The sequence below is a fragment of the Solanum dulcamara genome, chromosome 7 (assembly GCF_947179165.1).
Source record: "Solanum dulcamara chromosome 7, daSolDulc1.2, whole genome shotgun sequence".
Lineage (NCBI taxonomy): Eukaryota > Viridiplantae > Streptophyta > Magnoliopsida > Solanales > Solanaceae > Solanum > Solanum dulcamara.
This window is the reverse complement of record NC_077243.1, coordinates 10,476,576-10,499,710: the sequence shown is the minus strand read 5'-3', so window position 1 is coordinate 10,499,710 and position 23,135 is coordinate 10,476,576. Positions and strand designations below refer to the sequence as shown.

At 35.2% G+C, this 23,135-nt stretch overlaps 4 protein-coding genes across 4 annotated transcripts; all 4 read right to left on the bottom strand.

The window, feature by feature from the left end:
* Window positions 1-18: 18 nt before the first annotated feature.
* LOC129894043 (vignain-like) lies at window positions 19-1,905 on the bottom strand. Its single transcript, XM_055969537.1, has 4 exons — window positions 1,299-1,905; window positions 811-1,046; window positions 586-726; window positions 19-506 (listed from the first exon to the last, which is right to left on the bottom strand). Exons 1-4 carry the CDS (start codon window positions 1,738-1,740, stop codon window positions 240-242), a joined length of 1,086 nt encoding a protein of 361 aa, XP_055825512.1. The 5' UTR covers window positions 1,741-1,905; the 3' UTR covers window positions 19-239.
* A 3,690-nt stretch (window positions 1,906-5,595) lies between these two features.
* LOC129896332 (autophagy-related protein 16) lies at window positions 5,596-11,100 on the bottom strand. Its single transcript, XM_055972198.1, has 5 exons — window positions 10,918-11,100; window positions 10,686-10,812; window positions 8,824-9,005; window positions 8,251-8,446; window positions 5,596-6,916 (listed from the first exon to the last, which is right to left on the bottom strand). Coding segments are annotated over exons 1-5 (1,530 nt in total). The 5' UTR covers window positions 10,920-11,100; the 3' UTR covers window positions 5,596-5,893.
* Window positions 11,101-11,854: 754 nt separating this feature from the next.
* On the bottom strand, window positions 11,855-16,918 carry LOC129895769 (protein argonaute 4B-like). The gene is made up of 22 exons (XM_055971533.1): window positions 16,577-16,918; window positions 16,291-16,496; window positions 15,947-16,168; window positions 15,731-15,867; window positions 15,544-15,641; window positions 15,374-15,468; window positions 15,111-15,282; window positions 14,894-15,010; window positions 14,704-14,811; window positions 14,544-14,606; window positions 14,359-14,472; window positions 14,102-14,267; window positions 13,906-14,018; window positions 13,696-13,833; window positions 13,467-13,597; window positions 13,246-13,311; window positions 12,958-13,018; window positions 12,758-12,869; window positions 12,592-12,668; window positions 12,378-12,472; window positions 12,266-12,297; window positions 11,855-12,170 (listed from the first exon to the last, which is right to left on the bottom strand). The coding sequence occupies exons 1-22, from the start codon at window positions 16,814-16,816 to the stop codon at window positions 12,052-12,054; spliced, it is 2,682 nt and encodes an 893-aa protein (XP_055827508.1). The 5' UTR covers window positions 16,817-16,918; the 3' UTR covers window positions 11,855-12,051.
* A 916-nt stretch (window positions 16,919-17,834) lies between these two features.
* On the bottom strand, window positions 17,835-22,663 carry LOC129894487 (uncharacterized). Its single transcript, XM_055970204.1, has 5 exons — window positions 22,113-22,663; window positions 19,737-19,773; window positions 19,402-19,638; window positions 19,195-19,242; window positions 17,835-18,546 (listed from the first exon to the last, which is right to left on the bottom strand). Exons 1-5 carry the CDS (start codon window positions 22,412-22,414, stop codon window positions 18,055-18,057), a joined length of 1,116 nt encoding a protein of 371 aa, XP_055826179.1. The 5' UTR covers window positions 22,415-22,663; the 3' UTR covers window positions 17,835-18,054.
* Between the last annotated feature and the right edge of the window lie 472 nt (window positions 22,664-23,135).

The following is a 23,135-nucleotide window of genomic DNA, read 5'->3' as shown; positions in this document are numbered from 1 at the left end:
TGGAGGATTAAACAAGTATATACCCAATTGTCTACTGGCCAAACATCTTATTTGGATGAACGTGTTTTACAGGAAAGGTAACATTCATCAAATCAATTTCCAATGCAGTCTATAGAACATTACAAATTGACACCATGAAATTATGTGTATCTTATATAAATTGACATCTTTCTGAGTAGAGGCCTAATACTTGCATAGAGGCTAAAATAAAACACAGATGAGGCTGAGAGCAAGTTAACTTAGAGTTCATCCTTAGGTGTGGTTGCAGGAGATCCTGTGGGGTTTCTTGATGAAGTCTTGATGGGGTAGGATGGTTGCATTGCTATACCACACAACCCCTCTTCAGTGTCAACCTTGCGCTGCATCCTAATGTATCCTTTTTCTCCCCATTCAGTTCCCCATGAGTTCTTCACAATCCAGTATTTGGTTCCATCGACAGTCGTGCCATACCCCACAATCGCCACACCATGGTCCAACTCAGTACCACATTCTCCGGTGAATACGCCCTGCCATATTTACAGTTTCAGAAATGTTTATAGCTACTAAACACTTTTGAACTTGAGAAACAATGGTGTATCATTTTACCTCAGAGTAGAACTGGAATTGAGAACCTGAAGCTTCTATAGCTACAGAAACAGGCTGGTTGACTACTGCTTTAAGCAGTGCATCCTCATCATTAGGAGGAACATCCTCGTGTCCGTCAATTGAAACCACCGGAGAGTTCCTCTGCCAATTCGATTTAATTCATACCCATGTATTAGAATCAAGACTGGTCAGATCAGACATCCTACTGATGCAACAGAGTGTTACCTTTTGAATGTCACACTTGTCATCTTCAGCCTTATAAGGATACTTCTCCTCTGTTGTGATGCCTCCCCTCTTCTTGATGAACTCAAATGCGTAATCCATCAATCCTCCATTGCATCCTTGGTTTTGTGTCGTGTCACAGTCAATAAGTTCTTGCTCTGACAAAGATACTAAGTTCTTTGTTTTGATTTGGTTTATCCCCTCTACCGCGACCACAGTTGAAAATGCCCAGCAACTTCCTATAACACACAAAAAGATCTTCCATCAGCTAGCTTTCATATTACAGAAAGTCATATTATTTTTGTTTACCCTTTTATATGTTTATTATGCTAGATGATGTAAAATAGCGAGAATGACATGTTATACACCAAAGGCTTTTGCGCTGGTGGGAGATAGCAAATACTAAGTGGAATAGTTGAGATGCACGCAAACTGACCTGAATACTATAATTACATAAGAAAATGATCAATGACTTTTTATTAATTTCTTACCACACTGGCCTTGGTCTTTGACAGGAGCGACAGCACCTTTCTTCCTCCAGTCAACAGAAGGAGGGACATTATCCTCGTTGGCATACATGAAAGTTCCATTTGCTTGTGAAGCTCCAAGAAAAGTACGATGATGCTTAATCTTGGAACCAGCATAATGTTGTCTGAATTCATAGTTAGTCATGTCTGCAAACTTGTTCAGTTTCAACTTATAAGGCTTATCCTTCTTGTTGAAGTTATGAACATAGTGTACATTAGTCTTAAACACATTAAACCTCTTGTGTTTCTCGTCAAGACTCCTCGATACAGTGTGATGGCTTCTCCATCTCTCATACAACTCCCAGAATTTTTCCTCAGTCTCCAATTCTTTCTCATGGAAATCGAAACTATCCCCAAGCCTAAGTACCAAAGCTAAGGAGAAAAGAACTAGAAACAACTTCTTCATTTTGAAAGACAGAGAGACTTAAGATGTGATTATTTTAGGTGACTATGAAGAGGGCCTTTTATAGATGAAACAAGTGATTGATTGATTGCTTATGGGAAGAAATGACACTCAACAATAATTGAAGAAGTGAAAATAGGGTAATAGAATTATGATATTATGAAGGAATGGGTTTTCTACACATTTTGCTTACACAAGCAATGCAATTTATAAGTGGGCTTTTTTGGTTTTCTTTTTACAGATAAAGAAGGAAATAAAGGTAACTTGAGCAGTTATAAGGAATGGTTTGTGCAATATTATATGCAATAAAAGGTGAAAAAGAGTTTGCAAGTTGAACACGTTAATTTGTTGGTATTAAAAGAGAATGACGAACGTTAGTTATATTGTTAGAGAACTTTTGATATTATGTCATGTGTTGTATTGTAGTTAGAAAGTTGAGTATTGGATGGGGTTTCATTAACTTCAGATTTACACATTGTAGGACTCATTTATTGGGACAATGCTTTCATTTTAACGAGCTCGAACTCAAAATCTTTCACTAAGGATGGAGGAATCCCGAACCTTACCATCATGACCTATGTGGATATATAACTCTGAAAACTGAATTTGAGATTTCTTTTTGAAAAAAAAAAACGAATTCTTGTTGAAGGGTCGTCGAAAAAAGATGGACTTTGTTGCGGGAAGAAATATCTTTATTTAGCCCATATGCAGCTGAGGTTTATATATGCCATTATAACTACTACTAATATTTTCCTCGTTGATTAATTAGAATGTTAAATGGTTTTTATTTTTTTGATATATATATATCAAGACAGAAGACTAATAACTACAAAAAAGAGGTCAGACGGAGTGTAACTTTATTATGGCAATCATAAGCATTTTTTTAAAAAAAAAAAATTCCTTTTTCGGTTGTTGTAGTTGTCGTCGTCCAACTCTGTTGCTTTTGTTTTGTTAACTTGAGCTGAAAAAAGAAAAGAAAAAAGCTGTACATATCTCTTAGTAGGTAATGAAAGCTTTTAATTACCAAGAAAAAGATCCTGATTGGGGGTTTTCAGAGAAAATCGAAAAATTAAAAGAAAAAAATTGAAATTTTCTTAATTTGATTTGGTTTTAATTTTTAAATTTAAAAACCAACAAGTCGTATTGATTTGATTTTGGTTTTAAATAAAAATTAACCAAAAAGATTAAACCTAACCAATTACATAAATATCTATTTAAATTTATGGTAGATCTTTGATGTTTTGCACTCTTATTTATTAGTCTAATTCTTTGTATTTACCATAATTTCATTGTATATATAGGAGTATATTTTAGGCATAATAGATTATACATTTATGATCTCCAACTTTTGATGTGCACAAATAGACACTTTAACTTGTATAAAGTTGAACAAATAGACACATACATTCTTTACGATAATTTACATCTTCTGTGATGTCTACGTATATTATGTTACGCAACGACGTTTTGTGTTAAAGTGATTAACTGGAACATGCAACTGACGTTTTCTGTTAAAGTGTACATAGAGGGTTTGAGCCCTTTATAATCCATTATCTTTTCACATTTCAAAAAGGAAAAATAATAGGAAAAGATTACCCAAAAGAGTGGTACGTACATACTACGTTAGAACTGTCGAAACAGAGGAAAAACGCGGCTTGTCTTTGTTTAGTTTGCTTAATACGCCTAATGCCTTGAGCAAAATTGTGAAGCAACGTATGTAAACATGTTACAGCTCATCTATGCTATGCATGCTGTGTGTTGCTCCATTCGAATGCAGATTTAAGATTTAAAGTTTGTGAGAATCTGTTATGATTTTAAATTAATATATAATATTAATTAAATTTATAATAAAATATTTATAGATATTTAGTTAATTTCTTAATAAATATATAAAATAACTTGCTAAAAGCTATTGAGTTCATATGAATTCATAGGTAATAAATATTATAAATTCAACACTAAATAAAGTATTTTATGATTATTTTATAATCAAATACGTAATAAATTTAATTTATATACACGTAAGCATTTCTTACGCGACTAGTGGCTTATTATGGTAGGTTAATAACCATTTTTTCAAATTATCAATTGATACTTATCATAAAAACTCATTTGTAACTATCTTATAAGTAATAATTGACCTGATTGTATAAATATGGTTTATATCGTCATCCTATAAAACTTGAACTCCAAAGCAATTGCCTCTGTTCTAATCTTTCAAACGTAATTAGTCTTCCATGGACTTACCCTGGTATGCAATCACAGAATGACAGCAAGTCAGCAACAAGCATTAGCTTAACTCTTCAAAATCAGTTGGAAGAAGCTTTTACTTGAATCTTGATACCAAAAAGATTCTTCAAAATTAAATACTTCTTCATTCTCAAAATAAGTGTCGTTTTGCTTATTTCATACCTATTAAAAAAACAATAATTGTAAGGTATAATTTAATCTTTTTATTCTATATTAAGTGAATTTGTGAGACAATGCACACATATTTAAAAAAAAATTCAAAGACATAATTTAAACCATACTTTCCACTATTGCTCTTTGTAAAATCATAAATATAATTTTGCAAGTAGTGTGATTTATCTTCTAGAAAATATAAAACTTCAATAAATGAAAGGGCAAATATGAAAAAAGTTTCAAACATCAATTTTGAACTTTGAACAATTCAATTATTTTGAACTATGAAAAATCCCTCAAAAATTCACTTAATATGAAATGGAGGGAGTACTATATTGCCCTATTTATTACATATTTCTTGAGAATCGAACACTATTAAAGGATTAGTTCTTTAATATAAGGATATAGAGCCCGTTTGGATGGGCTTAAAAAAAGTAACTTTTATGTATGAAGTGCTTTTAGAATTTTGAAGTGCTGAAAGTTATTTTTATAAATAAGCAGTTGAGTATTTGGATAAAAGTGCTTATGATGTGAATTTTAGGGTTAAAAGAATAAAAAAAGGTAGTTTGGGAATTTAATTAAGATATAAGGGATATAAAAGTAATTTCCATGGTCAAAGAAAATGACTTTAAGCACTTTGGAAAAAAAAGTTAGGAATCCTAACTTTTCATTTTTGACTGACTTTAATAACTTTATGGCTTAAAGTCAGCATTAGGCAAACACGTCCAAAATCTAAAAAGTGACTTTAAGTTGGTTTTGACAACTTAAAGCCAATCCAAACGGGCTCATAGTTGGAAATATAATTATTATTGTCTTGAATTCCTACTGCAACACTTATTTTGGGAGTACTAAAACAACATTTATTTTGGAAAAAAGAGAATATTTGATTACTCCATCCGTTTATCTTTACTTGTTCATTATACTAAAAATAGATGTCTAACAATATTTGTTCAGTTTGAAAAATCGATGAATTATTTATCCATTTATATCCATTATACCCTTGCTATTAGATACTACTCCCTCCATTTCAAAATAATTGAATTGTTGAGGTGTTTCACACCTTTAAGAAAAAAATATTACAACATTTATTAGACATTGCTTTTCATTTTTATCCTTATTAATTATTGTCAAATTACTCTTTAGAATGACTATTCATTAATTAAAATTTCTTAAACTCATCACATATAAAATCCAAATGAAGGATAAAAATGGAAGAATACGTTAAAAATTAAAATGAAAGAATACTCTAAAATTATTCTTGAAGATTGAACAATTAAGTTAATTTAAAATATAAAAAATATCTCAACAATTTAATTATTTTGAAATAGAGGAAACATTCAATATCTAATACATTTATTGTTTCTTAAAGTGTGTCAAGTCAATAGTCGATAATTATTTACAGAGGGTGTATTAAAGACCCAAACTTCTGAGCACGACTATACATACACATGAAAATTATCACCACGAAAGACCACTTTATTTTCCCACAAATAATGAACAGTTCATGATGCATATCCACAATACAATCAATATCAACTAAAGATATTTAAAAAAAAAAATCAGCTTAAAAGCTTAATGTGGTATTTACAATGTCAGTCCATTTTGGCATGATTTTTATATATGGACGATGCCCATTTGTGGCTTCACAATCAATATGATGACCAACTTTGTGCTTTAATCAAACCAAAATCAACAATGACACTCATGATCCTGACTGAAAATCTGAATTACTGAGCAATCTTAGAAGTGATTATCATGACCAAATACATACGATTCCACTCTTATCTGAGGTAGCCAGAGGATTACCAAGACCACTCCATGAACAACAAAGTACAGAGGATGTGTGTTCTTTCAATGTGCTCACCATTTTATTGCTTGATACTGACCAAATATGAACAGATCCATCAACAGAACCCGCAGTTACATAACTGTCATCTGGACTGATACAGGATCGGCTCCAATTAGATGCAACTCTGTTTGCATTTGATCTGAAAGTGCCACAAATTTCAAGGGTGCGAATATCGAATAGATTGTGCAAGTTGTCTCTCCCACTGGTTAATATCATGTTTCCATTTCGAGAGAGTGAAACTGATGTAACAGCCTGTGAATGTGCTGCAACTTCGCTCAGAAGCTTGCCTGTTTGAACATCCCATAATCTAAGATTACCATCAACATGACCGGAACAGATAGTCAATCCATCCATGCTAAACGAAAGGCTGTTACAGTTGCTGTGAAATATGATAGTGTTGGTACAGTAACCCTTCTGCAGATCCCAAACTTTTATTGTGCGATCATATGCAGCACTCACCACACAACGACTTGAAAATTTGCTCACATCGACTGCACAAACCTTGTCTATGTGCCCAGTAAGAGTATGGCGTATCCTTCCTGAATTTGCATCCCACACATACAAGTTATTTGAACTACTTGCTGCTATGATAAACTTGTTATCATGTGTAATGGAAAGATCAAGGACAGAACCCAGACAACCATAAAGACTGTTGGTTAATGATCCACTTGTAGTATCCCACATTTTAATTGCCCGATCCTGCCCACCGCTTATCAATTTACTGGAGTTATACTCAAAAAGAATCGAGGCACATCCACCATCATGGGCGGGAATCCTTTGCTTGCATGTACTAGGAATGGAAGACTCTAAGTAAAATTCTGCACCATCTTCACTTTGGCGGACCACACCATCCACTTGTTGACGAGCAAGTTTTTCTATACTGGAGGCCTTGACCTTATCAAGCATATCTCCATAGAGAGCATTAGCCTAGCAACACAAAAAATAACAAATAAGAAAATGCAAGAGAACCTGTCATGGGTAAAAAATACTGACTGAAAATATAATTCCCCAAACCCTACTATTCTATTAGGAGAATTGAAGAAATGAACATTGGCAGTTCCAATGGATTAGCCAAACTTGCCAAAGATTTGAATTTTGTTAAGATTACAGGGTAGATTTGCTGTAGAATAACTTTCTAAGAGATGGAGCTCGCCTCCTCTTTTAGGTGGCAGAACATCATGATTAAAAGTTTTAGCATGCAGGACTACTGCCAAACAGTTGCTAAGTCCTGTTAATAAAAAGGCAAAAGATACCGTCTACCATTCATTGAATAAATACATGTCGACAAACCAATAATAACCCTCACTAACAGTTCATTTCCAGATCTCATAAACTTTGCATTATACCGACATGAAATAACTATTATGCAACGAAGATATCGGAGATACCCCAGTAATGAAATCCTACACCGATCATCACCAGCCACTCCAGCATGAGGGAAAGTAAAATGTTGAGCATCTGGAGTTTCGGTATGGGCGCTTTCTTTCCCAAATATTTAGAGAACCACAAGTTGTTAATATTTGAGCAATCACAAAATATGATACTCCGTTATCTTAGGGTGGCTTTATGTCATTCATCTGTCCACAACCCAAAGGCAGTAGATTATACTAAAATATAAGCTTCTAAAGTTAGTGTAGTTCTTTATCATTTTATTTTTCATTTTTTCCCCTTCTACAGTAGTATTTCTTCATCATTGAAGTCTTAAAAAGATAGAGTATGCCACATGGATAACATTCAAGAGTGTCGCCTAGTGGTCAATGAAGTGAGTGAAAACCACATGGCAAGTTTCAAATCCCAGTAGTGATAAACATACTAGATTATTTCTCCCATCTACCTAAGCTTTAATGGATAGAGTTATTCGGTACCTGTTCTGGTGGGAGGTACCAGATACTAGTGGAGTAGTCGAGGTATGCACAAGCTAGCACAAACACCACCATCATAAAAGAAAGAATGTGCCACATGGAAGGGTAACCGGGACAGTAGTTGAAGGATATAAGAACAGCTGAACAGGTTGAGGGTTATATTAAGTGTGGAGAAATCTCCATGACGACAAGCCTAAATAAATGCAGGCTTCTGGAATTGAGAATACATTATTAATTAAAGTACAGTTTATTACTGCAACAGAAATATGCATCTTAGCTCTCTAACAGTATCGAGGCATGATGAACACTCAATTTGTATGAACAATCAGACGTTCAAAATATTAAAGAACCACAAATAGCAAAGCACACAAAGTATGAACAGCGAGAATTACTCAATACCTCGTTAAGGCGCTCAGCATCCTGCATCTTCTGCAGCATCCATCGGTCAACCAACGTTCTATTTTCTGCCTCAGCATTGTTTGCTCTCAGAGTCATTGCTTCAAGTTGTGCTGTAAGATCCTGGTGCTCGGAAATAAGCAATTCCAAAGCTTTAGTCTTTTCCTCAAGAAGTTCAGTTAAATGTGAACATTCATTCCTGCAGCACACTCACCAATGAAAGTAATTGAGCAGTTAAACTCCATCCTGGCAACCAAAGTAAAACAGTTGAGCTCATCTTAGGACATCCATAGTAAACTTTATTTGTTAAATTGGGAAATTAAGATACTATTTTATAAACTTAAACATGAAAGTTCATTGAGAAGCTTGAAACAGAATCAACTTTTGGTAAAGGATCATATTACTAAAGTTTTTTGATGAAGGATATTACTAAAGTTTTTGTCCAGCTAATTCTAAGCATCCCTAGTGTGTTCCTTTATTTCTGTCCTTCTATTACTTTTCACGTGCTTCCTTTTTTTCCTGAAGGAAAGAGTGTAATTTAGGACAGCAAATGTTTTAGGAGGATGAGAATAACACCTTGTTTGATTTTGAGAGTTCTGAAGGTCATTAATGAGAGCTTCCTTCTCTTGAACTAAAGATTTTGATGCTCTGGATTCAGCAACTTCCACCACAAGCTGCTCTGACAGTCGTGCTTGAGCTTTGTAACATTGTTGAAGTTCCACTTCAAGATTTTCAGCTTTCTCTTTCCACTCTGAACCCTAAAATCATAGGAACTACATAAGCACACGGACAATTTTTGCAGCAACGTATAGTTAGACGAGAAGTGACTGAGTGCAAAAAATTGCATATTCACCAGTTGTAGTTAAAATTTCTATGTAGAAAGCTGTGGTTGGTCAGTTTAACTTGCATCTCATTCCTTAAGCACGATATTAAGGGCGATAAGTAAATTCTACATCATGCGTGCCAAGTGATGTTTTTCTTGAAAGTCAAGAGAGTCGACAAGAATACTCCGTAAAACACTTTCCACAATCATGTCCTAACAAAAGGAACACAAAGAGTTAGAAAACTTTCCTTATTTGATTAGCTCAAAGCTCCTATATATAGAATCCTCTTATATGTTGTTAACACTCTATTTAACAAGAGTTTTTTCTTTTCGTGTTTCACTTGGTATCAAGTTGTCTTCCGGAGCTTAATCTCGTTCAGATGAATGAAAAGGTGAAATCGTGGCCCTGAAGTCCTCCGCTCATGGTGTTGAGGTTTCAAGTTAGCAGTTTATGCTGTCAAATTAATGGCTCACATTTACCCAATCAACATCATATTATCATTTAGTCAGCACTATGAATTGAAAAATGATCTGGTTACGCTGACGGCATGATAGTCTTTGTTGTCAAGCTGGTAGTATGCATCACCTCAAATTCAGTCATTTCTGATGTATGCACAATTGTGCCATCGCCAAGTCAGTCTCATGCAGTGCAAAATCAGTTTGTCTCATGACTGGATTAGATTCTTTGAGGGAACATATTAAAAGTCAAGAAAATCATTAACAACATTACATAGAGATTTTCTGTTATCTTACTATAATTAAGAATCAGAAAAACTAGGGAAGTTATCTTATTTATTAGCTCAAACTCATATACAAAGAGCTCTCATGTATGTCGTTAATCACTCAACTCAACAAGAGTTTATCTATCTTCTTTTCTCTCTTATAATCATTAATGGTCACTATACGTAAAGAAGATAGAGAAACTCTCATTTTTTCTTGGTTTATTGACAAAAAAGGAGCTGGTGCCCATAACTGATTGGGGAGCAAGATCCATCCACATGTAACTTGGTCTTTAAACACTACCAAAAGCGAGTTGTTTTCCAGCGCCAGTGTAAGCAGCATACATGATTGTTTAAAGCTCAAACTTAGGAAATATTGGGTAAGTGAATTCATGTTCATTCAAACAGTAAGATCGATACAAGATCACATAAAACAACAGATGAAAGATACATCTATGTTGAAAATTTTGGAAAACTGCCATGATCCCGCTCAGACATAAAATCAAGGAAATCAACTAATTATGAATGGCTGTAAACAAAAAAACTTAAGGAAATCTACCAACATGGTCAGAGGCGGATGTATGTAGCATAATGTCACCAAGTTCATCTGAACCTGGTACTTTCAATGCATAGAATAAATTTCCATGAAAATTGCAACAAATAGTAGATATGAACCCATAACTTTAAAGATATAATATGATTCAATGCTAAGAATCTTAAATATTGAACACATAAAACTTAAATCCGGATCCGCCTCTAGACATGGTATGCACTTGTAATTTTCGTGTCAAACAAACAAAATATAGATGAAAATGCCGAATTGGATACGTCCATTAATATTGGGTATCTATTCAACCAAAAATTAAAAAAAGCAACTATGCAGAATAGAAGGGCACCTGCAAAACCAGCGGCCTATTGAGGGCAGCCAAAGCAGGGGCATGAGCACCTTCTTCCACTAAATGCCGCTTCCTTAGGGCCTTTAAAGCATGCTTGATTGCTTCTATTGCAACTTCTTCGTATGCCCTAACACAAAACAAAAGAACAAAAATCTTCAAAATTCAACTGAAATCGAACAAAATCAGTTCTGGGCATTGGAAAAACCTCAAGATTAATATGTTTACAACTTACATATTTAATTAATCGCCGAATCACGCACACTCAATTTGCAAAATTCAGATTCGTATGAGTTCAACTTTTTTCTTTCTTTCTTTGGCTTCGATTTGAATTTGAGAAGAGAGATCGATAGGGTCGCAATAGGTAGCAGCTGACGTTGATCTTTTTTCTCACAAATCATGCCACGTCGTTGAATCAGTATCGTCGTTCGGGTCGGGTGCCCTTTTATACCGGTCTACTAAATTTGTGGTCCGATTTGCGGTCAATCTTCCATTTCGATCCGATCACACAGGAGAGGGTCTTTCAGAAACAGTCTCTCTATCTCCATGAGGTAACGATAAAGTTTGCGTACATCCTACCTCCCCCAAATTTCACTTGTGGATCCGATCACACGAGATACATGAAAAAGCTTATAAAGGAAAAAATGGAAAAAAATTATTCTTTTGTTTGAAAAATTTATTGGATATTTCCACTCAATTTGTTTGTTCCATTTTAACTTTAGATGATTATAAAGAAATGAACTAGTTGAATTTTTTTAATTTTGTTGCTTGTTGAGAAGTAAGTGAGATTAATATTTGAACTTCTTTATTTATTGAAGTATTAAAAAGAAATGTACATAAAGTTATTGAAACTTTCTATAGGAAAAAGACTAATCATTTTGTGAACTAGTATCTTATCATAGAAAAGATTTTATAAGAAATAATTTATAATCAAGCGGTAAATTAGTCACTCCATGACTAATAAATTAGAGAAAAAATATTCATATTTGATCTTCACGTCAAATCAATGATTGCATTGTATGTGTCATTCACATATATTTGCCTCATTTAATTATAGTTTGTTTTCTTTTTTCTTCTTATTTTATGTGTTTGAATTTAAGTGAACACAAAATTTAAAAATACTTATATAACAACCTATTTAGCTTTTAAGGGGGAGCAAAAAAAGGGGTAAAATAGATCGCGTCACGGATTATGCTTGACATTGAAAATACAAGAAAATAGATAGTGGTTCTACTGATGTAGCATTTGAGCGTTCACAAAATCCGAAAGTTCTCAATGTAATCCCAGTGCCATTTAGACTTGCCTATCTGTTACAGTACATTTTAACACAAAGAAAACTGCACTTTTTAGCAGATGATGGTGCAGAATTTCAGCAGAAAAACATTGTATCGCGCACACTTTTGTGCAACTTTGGCAGTTCAGGCCCCTCGGTCTTCATAATTTCTAACATCTGAGCTGAAGTCAAACGAGCATAACGAATCGGAGCCACTGCAAAACATCTTAGTCATTCAGAATCAAAGTGGAAAACAATACAAAAGAAGCAGTAAACTATTTTACTCGGGCCACCTAACTATAGTACTTACCTTCATATATAGCACTAGTGCATCTCTGAGACCTAAAATGTTTTCCAAATTCGAAACGTCAGAGAAGTTCATAGAATTGGGTAAAATCCAAGCATAACCATGGGGAACTTACAAGTAACATAAACAATGGACTAGTTCCTGCACATTATCAGGTGAGAAGCCGATCTCATCCAACAAAACAAAGTAGTGAATTGGTCTGCTAGTCCCCTGCATTATGTTTTCTACATTATATATAGTGAATAAAGGAAGAAGATAAGCAAAACATTTCCTGAGAGGACTATGCATACGACAAAGCATTGCTTCATGGTTTTTAGTAAAATACTCACAACTCTTGCTGCATGTGCACACATATAGAAGTTGTTAATAGACAGCGGATGACAAATTTTAGTATCGACGACTGTGCCTGTCAGTAGAAAAGTAGAGTTGTAAAATGTATTTATTTGATGTTATGCTGGTGTTTTTACTAGTACTTGTAGGCTTTTGAAAGCTCACCAGGAGGAATATTGTCACTGGAATTAGCTTGGAACAACTTTGTGTGGTGTCTCCTTTGTGCAACAATTAGAGTGAACTTTGGAGACCAAGTCTCATCCAGGAACTTACAGGCCTATAATGGTCCATAAAGCAGAATAGGAATCTCGAGCAACAAGGCAGAATCTATAAATGCCTTGATCAGATGAGTTTATAGAACAAACCTTAATAATTTCCTCCATTTCGCCAATAGCATGCTTGAATTGAGATTCACTTAAACCTTGTCTGAAAATGATTACTACATCAGAAAAACCTTTTACAAGTCTTTAAGGTTCAGATATGTGACAAGCCAAATCTAATTAGCTTCCCCCGAGGTTCCCTTAAGGATTTCGAGGACTATATATAGGTAAACAAGAAGTAATATCATGACAATAATAAAACAATGATAAGGGAGAGAATGATGGAATTATGATTAAGGTATGATATGAGGACATCGATTAAAGATTTTGCACCTGAATATAATGATCTGTTCAGGCTTCCTTTTCCCCGAGCTTGCATGAAAATCCATTAGGAGCTCCCTAGCACAAACAAAAATATGTAGCCTAAGAAGCGTTATACAACCTAAATCAAACTTCTGATATGAATCCCAACTTCATCATCCTTTATGCTTTTTAGTCCAAGCAAACCAAACAGAAAATGAAGGATTTTTTAAGGTGCAGGGAAGAATCCCTACCTGATTACGCCTGTGTCCTCCCTATCTGAAACTGGTCTAAAAAGTGAATGTATAGTTTCAGTCTTTGGTGGTTGGGTACAAGTAGATGCTCTGTAGCAAGAAATCATCGGCCACTGTCTAGATCCGACCACCTAATGCACAAATATAGAGATATTACTATCAAATTACAGCCAACTTGACTGTGCAAAATAGTCTTGCCAAACCAGACTGTTGCAAGAATAGGACTTACTGCAGCAATGGAGGGTAAATCTGACCGTGAAGAAGGGGCATGTGTAATGCCCATTGCTAAGATCATTGTGGGAACTTTAGAAACTAAGGGGATAGTCTGTGAAACTTCAGCAGATAACATAGAATTCAGACCACCAAGCTACAGGAAAACCAAAAATTAGAATTTCTACAAGCGATCAACATATGTAAAAAAGCGAATAGTGTCCCATACTTTTGCATTAATTTTTAAGATAACATTAGCAAGATAAGTTTCATCAACTCTGTTCTTTGCAATGCACTGGTTACGAATTCCGAAGTTCATAAGACACTTTTTCTTCCATGGACCTAAGACAGTCAAAACCATATTTGAGTCATACAAATACCAATGAAGTGAAAATAGTATATCTGACTGGATATATTTCCACAACCATATAAATTAGAAAACTTTGCAGGAAGAAAGCAAAGAAGGAATCGAGGAGGATCCTTGCGGAAATTTGGAATTATTTGTTCGAACATCTTGTCCACTCGAACAGATCCCGGTTTCTTTTTATGCTTTGCATTCTCTTCAAAAACAAATGATGGTGGATGAATGTACTGCAACAAAGACGAATTTATATGCTATTCAGTGAATAACTAGAAAGTTTTGTATGTGTATCAAATATCTGTAAGAAGTCATTCATATCACCATTCCCTTCATTTCACCCAATTTCGCCATTTCAATGCAGAAAGCACGTATGTCATAACCAGTACAGAAGTTCACCACAGCCCAAAATTCAATGCTTTTTGGCTCTGCAAACTTCTGCAGGGGAGGTTAATGATGTTCTCCTCAATCAGAACATGAAGATATTAGATAAAAATGTGGTGCATCACCTTGCCACTAAAGCTCCAGCGCGAAAATCTAGGAGTGAGATCATCCTTGTTTCCCACTCTCAACTAAAAAGTGAGGCCATTATGAAGTATCTGATGTCAATATCAATATTTTAAAGAAATATTTTTGAAGGAGGAGGTTAAATGTCACTCTAGATACTACCTGTGGAGGAGATAGAATTCTTCCTTCTACTTCAGTATAAGATTTATTAATTGAGATTCCACAAGCGCGTAGCATGGGGTCTGTGTTATAGTCGTTGGTTTTAAGTTCCTATCAAGGCAAGAAAAATGTTTCAGCATTGTGTAACCAAATTCTGAAAATACGGTCATTCAAAAAAAGTATGTGAAGCTACCTCATTTATATGCTTCATGAGTTCTATCGGCTTTTGGCTTGACTTGTTCACTAATAAGGATCTTTGGTGTAAGGATAATTCCTTTTTGAATCGTTGTAAGGAAACCAATGAACAGAGCTAATGCAATATTCAAGAAATTACATGATTTTTCCAAGAACGAGTGTCTTTCAAAAACTGGGATAACAAGAAAAACAGAAGCAAATAAAAGCTACCAAACCTCAACAGGAATGAACTGGGGCTCGCGCTGGCTCCCCACATTGATGCATGGCAAGTTTGATGAATAACCGAGTTCTATTCCAAGTCTCCTAACAAAATATTCATATACAGTCATCTCAACAGTCTGGACATTGTCATTTTGATTATTGGATTTCTTCGGCCGCAGAAGAAACCTGTTCAATAAACAGCATAATGGTGAGACAAATTATAGGATATTAAAGACTAGAACAAATAAATCAAACAATTTAGAAGCTGAGAGCTTACTTCTCCTCTTTACATGGCCTGTTGCTAAGTCCAGTGATTTTGTGTTCTCTATTGGAGTGTAATAGCTTAATTCTGAGGTTTTTCAAGATTTTTGCCTGCAGCAGTAGAAATTAGAAAATTACACACACAGTTTCAGCAAATCCAAGAGAGATGTTGAAAGCTGAGCCGACCTTACTCCAGTCGATTTTGAAGGGAGAATCCACATTTTGGTTGGCCATTAAAAAGTTAACTAGTGGACCTGGCTGTATAAGTGTCGTTGCAGATGTATCTGTCCAAGTTAGGTTGAAAGCATCACTAAAACTGTTCCAAATCTTTTGGAAGGAATACAAGGACCCAAAGGAAAGTGCATTAACTTACCAAGGTTAAAAAATAATCCACCTTGAACAGATTGGAAACTCGAATGAAAACCTCGGCATCCAAGGATACCACCAGTCAAGTCCATGAAGTTCTTTATCTCGTTGGGGAAATACGATTGACGGAGCAGAAGGCAATTCCTGTCGAGGATAAAAAGAGGGAAAGAAAGTCAAAATTGTTTTGATGGCTAGAAATAGCTTTTGGTGGATCAGTATGCACCTTTTTGTATTAGAGTGTTGCAAAATGGTGTCTAATGCTATCAGAACTTCATTATTTCCTGATTTTACTCCATGCTTTCCATCAAGCATAGTCTGAAAGGGGATGATGGAAACAAAGGTTATCTGTACTCTGAAAGTTTTGAATCGAGACATGATCTTCTGCCTCTTTTGATCACCCTCACTTAAGTCTCCATCGCCACTAAGGTTGCCATCCGTCTTGCTCCTAAAGTCGAAGCCAACCATCCCAAAAAGCAAAAGAATAAAAGACCATCAGAGAAAGAAATGATGCTAGATGAAATATTTCCTGTTCTATGATCGAATGAAATGCTTAAAGCCTTTATATACCTTTTTGATGTTACAGCATCAAGTACAACTGCGAAATCTAGTTTCTTCTGCGGTAAAGGACTAGTTGTGAACAAGCTCTGTCGCCCATCAGAAGCAAATGCTTGCTCTCCTAGCTCGGGGCTGTATATCTCCCAGAGTTTATGAATCACTTTTCTAATTAAGTTGCTTCCAGTGACAGGGTCCCCATTTTCGTATTGGACATTAACCTTTCACGAGTTAAAATAGTCATATTTAGCTCTGCAAATTTAATTTCCATGCAGTAACCAAACCAAGAGAAAAAACTTACATTGTATGAATATAGTTGGCTTATGCCACCTTGAAAGCATACTCTAAAATAATTAGTCAGCAGAAGTATCTTCTTTCCCTTGAGCCCTGGACGAGGTCTGTTCATCTTGTTATAGCTTGGCATCAATCTCTCACTAACTGATCCACAACCTTTCCCTGGTTCAGCTTTCATAGGAACCATACCTGAGGGAATTTCTTTGGGAGGTGGTGGCAAATTTGGCAGTAACTCCTTAGACGCCATTGACTGCTTCCTAAATTGTATAGAATACAACTATATCATCTTATGAAAACATAAAAGAGATGAACAAACTATATGATGAATTTGACCATGTAGAAGCATAATCATGTTTCATCAGATAATCAAATGGAAATACTCGAAAGAAGAAATACAAGAACCAAACAAGCTTAATATATTCATTTACTTCTCGTATTATATATGACGACAAAAATATGCTCTTGTATCATATTGAGAAAAAGAAAATTACCTTGAGATGAACTACAGGCTTTTTATAAGGTGAGAACAATATAAGAAAATGATGATGTTTCACAGCACTTACTGGTTAGGTGAATGTTTTCTTCATTTATAATACTATTAACATACTCTTACTGAGGAAGAGCTGCTAGTACAAAAGGGTAGAAGGTACAGAGATTCATCCCCATCCAATGACTATTGATGTTCTTGCTCCTTTACTAGCTGAAGACTTACCGTAAAAATTCTGGGCAGTTTCACATGTTTGATATACTTCCAAAAGGTAACATATCATTTGAGACATTCATGTGCAAAGTCCTAGTACTTATTTCTGCAGATATCAGTCGTGCAATATTCCAAAAGACAGTAAAGGGATGCATGGTGTCTGCAAGGCTGCAACACCCTCCTCTCCAAAACACACACACCTTTCACTCCCAATTTCTCTCGACTTCTTCATCAAGGTACGTACCAGATCCTTTCCAATAACACAAACACTGGGTAACTCATCCTACCAAAGCTTAAACAGATGAAAAGAAATCACCTTACCCCCAACTTCTAGACGGGCAAAGACGATAATTATGTTTTTCCTTCAGGTAAATGTTCCTCCATCAAAACAAAGTAATTTGTTCCATAGTTACTTTTGTAAGTTGCCCAACTAGCTTGTTGCAAGTTAAAACCACAATATTAAGCAAAGGACTACAATTGAGAAATTTCTTGTTACTACTAGTTAGGGACAAAAACTTCAAAACCCCGCAAACATGAAGATATACTGCTAATAAACTCAGAACTGTGGCTTGATCAAACTCAGAACTGTAATGAGATGCCAAGCTATATTTCTCATTTGTTCTTTTCACAACAGAAAGAAGCACAAAGAAAAAAAGAAGAAGATATGCTCCGTTGAACATTAACTAAATCACACCCAATATCCATAAATTAATTGTTAAGTTGTTGCACTATTATACTCCCCCACAATTGACTTGAACATGAAATTTACAATATCATTGAAAAGATCAACCAGCTCTTATTCTATCTAGCCAGTCCACACTTTTTCGTGCTTTTTCCATTTGCTGGTCGATGCTTCTTCGAGGCTTCTCAAAAAACTCCACGCTCCTCCTAGACCTCTCTACTTGATCAAAAGGCATCCTTAACTTCGAAAGCTTATCATCATTGGCATACTTGTACTCGTAGTTTTTCAATTTTTCCGGCTTGTCAGTGCTTTTTCTTGGTTTCTCTCTCCGATCAGTGCTTTTCCTTGGACCTTCATAACAGTCTGTACTCTTCCGTGATTGTTCAGGCCTATCTACACTTTTTCTTGATAAGATTCTCTGAGAAGGTGGTTTTTCAACTGTAGATACAAACTTCTTCAGATGTCTAATGTATTCGGGGTATAGTTCTAAGTCGCAATGTGTTCCCCCTTTGAGCCATAATGGTTCATATTTTTCCTGGCAAAGCTCCCATAGCTGTTTCCCATGAGAGCAGTCAACAACTTCATCAGAGGTGCCCTGCACAACATGAAGAGACTCGTGTAAAGACTGCAAAAGTTTATTACTTTAGATGACCATACAAATAAAGCTATTGAGTTAACACACATGCAAAGAAGGAAAAAAATAAGAAAATGGGAGTAGACAAATCCGATGATATAAAGCTTGAAAAGAATAGAATGGATATAGAAGATTCATACAGCTAATCCCAAATAGCTGGGGACTGAGACCTAGTTAATTAATCAATTGAACTGCACAACTTTAAACATGTTTCACTTCATAAGAAATGTGGCCTGTTAACTGATATCTTTTTTCCCATCCCGATGGAGGGGTTTTGGGGGGGTTGAAGTATATAAACCACTTCATGTAACTCCAGTAATGTACTGGCCTGACTGTCCATTTATTATTTCCAGTTAAAACCTCTGTTTCCTTCTTGAATGTGTTAAACAGAGTCACTCAGGCACAATTTATCTGAGAGCTAAACAAGATATTCCTAGTAAAACTACAATAATGTCCCATCGCACAGAGCCTCACCATGCATGTTTTGCATTATCTATCAAGATTTTGCCAGTTAATTAATTCAAGAAGCTCATTAATTGCTACCACAGGAGGCCACATAATTGAGTAACAATTGAAAACTGGTGAGTACATGACGACGTTTATACTTACATGAATGATCAGGACAGGACATTTAACCAATGGGATCTTGTCAATGTTCTGCACAGCGCAAAAATTAAACCAAGTTCAGTGACGGATTTTTATTGCGTACTACTTTATAACAAATAACAAACAAAAAATAGTTTACCAGGCACAGGAAGGCGAATCTTACAGCTATAAAATGAAAGAGTTGACTTGATCAATTGACAGCTATTTTACCTTATAGATGTCAAACCAATATGTGCGTTTGACAGGATACATGACCCTTAAGCCTGACAGGATTGGACTATGCAAAATAACTGCTCTAAGTCGAGGCAAACGAGCAGCAAGGTCCGCAGTGGGACCACTTCCAACAGATTGTCCATAAAGGATTATATCTTCCTGCTTTGCGCCATAGCTCTCTTCAAGACACTTGTATGCAGCTTCAATATCTGCGTAAGTGTTCTGCTCACTTGGCTGCATAAAGCATTTAGAGATCAAATTCAAATCATGCACTTGAGCACTTAATGCAGAAACTACCTGAAGTATTCCAGGAAAATGCTATTGCCAATTACCTTGCCAGATGACTGTCCATAGCCAGAGTAGTCATACCTGCATCATTAAAAACACAAAACAAAGAATTTATAAGGGGATATGTACCTAAGCTATCTTCCGATTAATTCATTATCTCAATGAAGAGAACGTAATTACTTGTGCTAGATCCTATCAGACAGAATACATGCCAGATCCTTGAACTAACATCAGCATACTCATTACTAATAAATATTTTTGCTTTTTAAAAAGATGACACAAGATTAAGAAAGTAAACTTTACAGAACCCAAAATAATGTGAAAATGTTGGGAAATTATACCCAATGGGACATGCTTGTAAGGGGCACATACCGGGATTCACCAAAAATCTTGTGATGATAGTGAGAGGGGCCTTTTTTTAAAGAAATGTAGGTCAACACACCCCATTCTGTCAAATGAAATCTCCTAGAAGAGAATTGAATTTTCACGAGTTCTGTAAAGCTATAATGAACAGAACAGAAAAGAGGGAAGTTTAGTTGCTCCAACAGAAGCTTTCTTTCATACATTTGTGATCAAACTTTCTAGATGACCTTTAATAGGGGTAGGTTACAAGGGCAAGCAAGCAATCTACAGTTCTACACTAAACCCTCACTATCTATCAATTGAAGTAGTCGAACCAAGCCACACAGAATCCATTATTTTCTACAGCAAGACCAATGCTGAAAGGAAAAGCTTATCATCAAACTTAATCAAACCTTGCTTTTCTCCCAGTCATATATGCCTATTTAAGAGCATGTTGCATCATAAACCCCTTTCCTAAGCTGTGAAAATAAAATTGATTATAGCAATCTCGAGAGGTTCTCAACTTCTCAGAACTCATAATTAGAAAACAAAAACCACCAAGGAATCCCAGTATTCTGAATTTATGTTTCTTCTTCTAAAATTAATCAATACCAACATTTCCATCAGAGACCCTAGTCAAGCAAATCCTGTTGTTGTCTAAGAGAACTCTATTCGAGATTTAAGTGGATAATTCCAGATATTTTCTTTTTTTTTTCTTTTTTCTCATAGTACGCAGAGGAAGGAAAGGACATTTATCTTCCCAAAGTAGTATATCGGGCTCCTTTTAAGTTATTAATCTTTCAAGTTCATGAAGATTCAGTGTACATGTCTCAAAAGTCAAAAATAATTTTTTGGCAAAAGAGGATCCCTGGAAACTACACATCAAATTTATAAGAAATCATTCTTTACCACTAAGCATTATGTTTATTTCTCATCAAAGAAATTTTGGCTGTATCTCTGCATACTAAATTTCATGGCTTTACAAAGTACAACTGCCCCCATATCCAACTTTGGAATTGTTCAGAGAACGGAATGGAACTCCACATATATACATCAAAATTTAATCAAACTGTAGTAGAAGGTCATGTAGCTTTAGGTAGTGATTTCACCACATCTAGCTGCTTATTCTAATACATTATACTGGTATATTGGATTGACTTCGTGAATGACCTTAAATCCATCACATGAGACATCAGACATTAGATTCATCCGCCATTTTCTTTACGCATTCTTTGCATTTAAGGAAGTTGGTAATTCTTCTCACATCTTCCCCTTTTTAAATCCTTTAAATGAGGAAATTGATGTCAATTTCTATAACTAACTTTCACTAGTTAGCAGTTTAGCTCCAACACTTTGCTTTTTCGAAGTCGTGAAAAGTCATCTTCGCTAACTCCAGCTTGGCTACCGTCCTGGACTGTAAGTTCTTAGATCTAATACTATCACAAGCATAAAATCCAGAAGAAACAAACAGATCACTAAGATAATAGATTTTTCCATAGATGAGTGAGAAACGGGAAAAGAAAAGGCATTTGCTAAATGATAGTTAAATAAGAAGGGCTACATAAAGAAAAACTCAAAGAACCATTTAGGGTTAAAATTAATATGCATCATGAAATTAAAGCATGAGATCAGATAGTAAAAGATCCAATTAAAGATCAAGTCTTCCAAGTTTGAAGTTTGACGACTCCCAACAGCCAAAAATTCACATCACTCAAAGACCAAGTCCTCAAAATAAATGATAAAAAGACAAAAAAAAGTATTGGATAAAACTGGATTAAATGTTGAATTAAATCTGAAACCATCCATTAGCATTAACAACAAGTGCCACCAGCCTAAGAGAAAAGGTGCAATCTTGAAATTGCCCCTTCAGAGAGGCAATTATCAGATAAGAGACCAACTATTAATAGGAATTGTGTCCTTTACTGTTGAATTAATCTCTCTTCAGAGAACAAAGGGACACGAAAACTGTACAACTACAGAGATAACAAGTAGTATTAATTTTCTAGAAACTTTAGGCAGCTGAAACTGCCCAAAATCCAAATGGAAAGAATAGAAGAGAGAAATAAGAGAATAAATACCCCATGAGATTGACTTTAAGGTGGATACTAAGCTGGATGAAAAGCTCATACATCTGACCAATATCAGCAGCGTTACCGTGAGAGTAAAGTAAAGTGGAAGTAGCCATAGGGTAGCGAATGTAAATTGCGACGATCTCCGTTCCCCGGCGAGTAGGGAGCTTCAAAACGTCAACGTTTTCACGGTGAGGAAAAGTATCAAGCAGCAACAAACCAGTAATTTGATCAGTAACAACCCTGTAGGAAGGTGGATTCGGCGGGAAGAAAGCCAACTTCGCCGCCATGGACGAGGTTACCCCACCCATTTTTGCAATGAAAAAATGGTAAAAGAAGTTAGTATTGTGTTTTAAATGGAATCAAACATTTGTTGAGCAGCTTTGGTGTAGAAGATGGCAAAGTGTTTGATGTGTGTCTCTGAGAGAGTGGGGGGGCTTTTTGCAGAGGGGACAGGGCAGGGAAGGGAAGAAGAGATAAAATTATGAAGAAAAGTGAAAGGAGTGACCCAGCTGTGATGTATACTGTTCATTACAGTATGGCCACATGTGCATGCGTACTTTTTAGTACTCACTAATTTTTATCTAAATACTATAGTTTTCTGATTACTGTTTTTAATTAGTATAATAATGAATGATTATCACTGGAAAGAATGGCTGACAACTTGCAACTGTTTCCTTCGTAATGTTTGTATAATACTCCTCTTTTGGCTTTTTGGGGGAATAATCAGAAAATATAACGGCTAATCCACCTCGTTGACGCTCTCAGAAATTGTAATTGGGATTAGTGGGACTTCTATGCCATATTAAAAAATTGTACACTTTATTTCTTTTATTTATATTTAATTTCACACACATTTTAAAAAATAATAAATAAAATGAGATTTCATCCCTTCTTGTTTATTTGTTCATATAAAAAGCAATAAATAAAATAGTAATTTTATTATATCTCCCATAATTATTATAAATCATCTCACTCAATGAGAAAAGAATTGGAAATAATTAGTATTTAATAATAAGGATAAAAAAGATA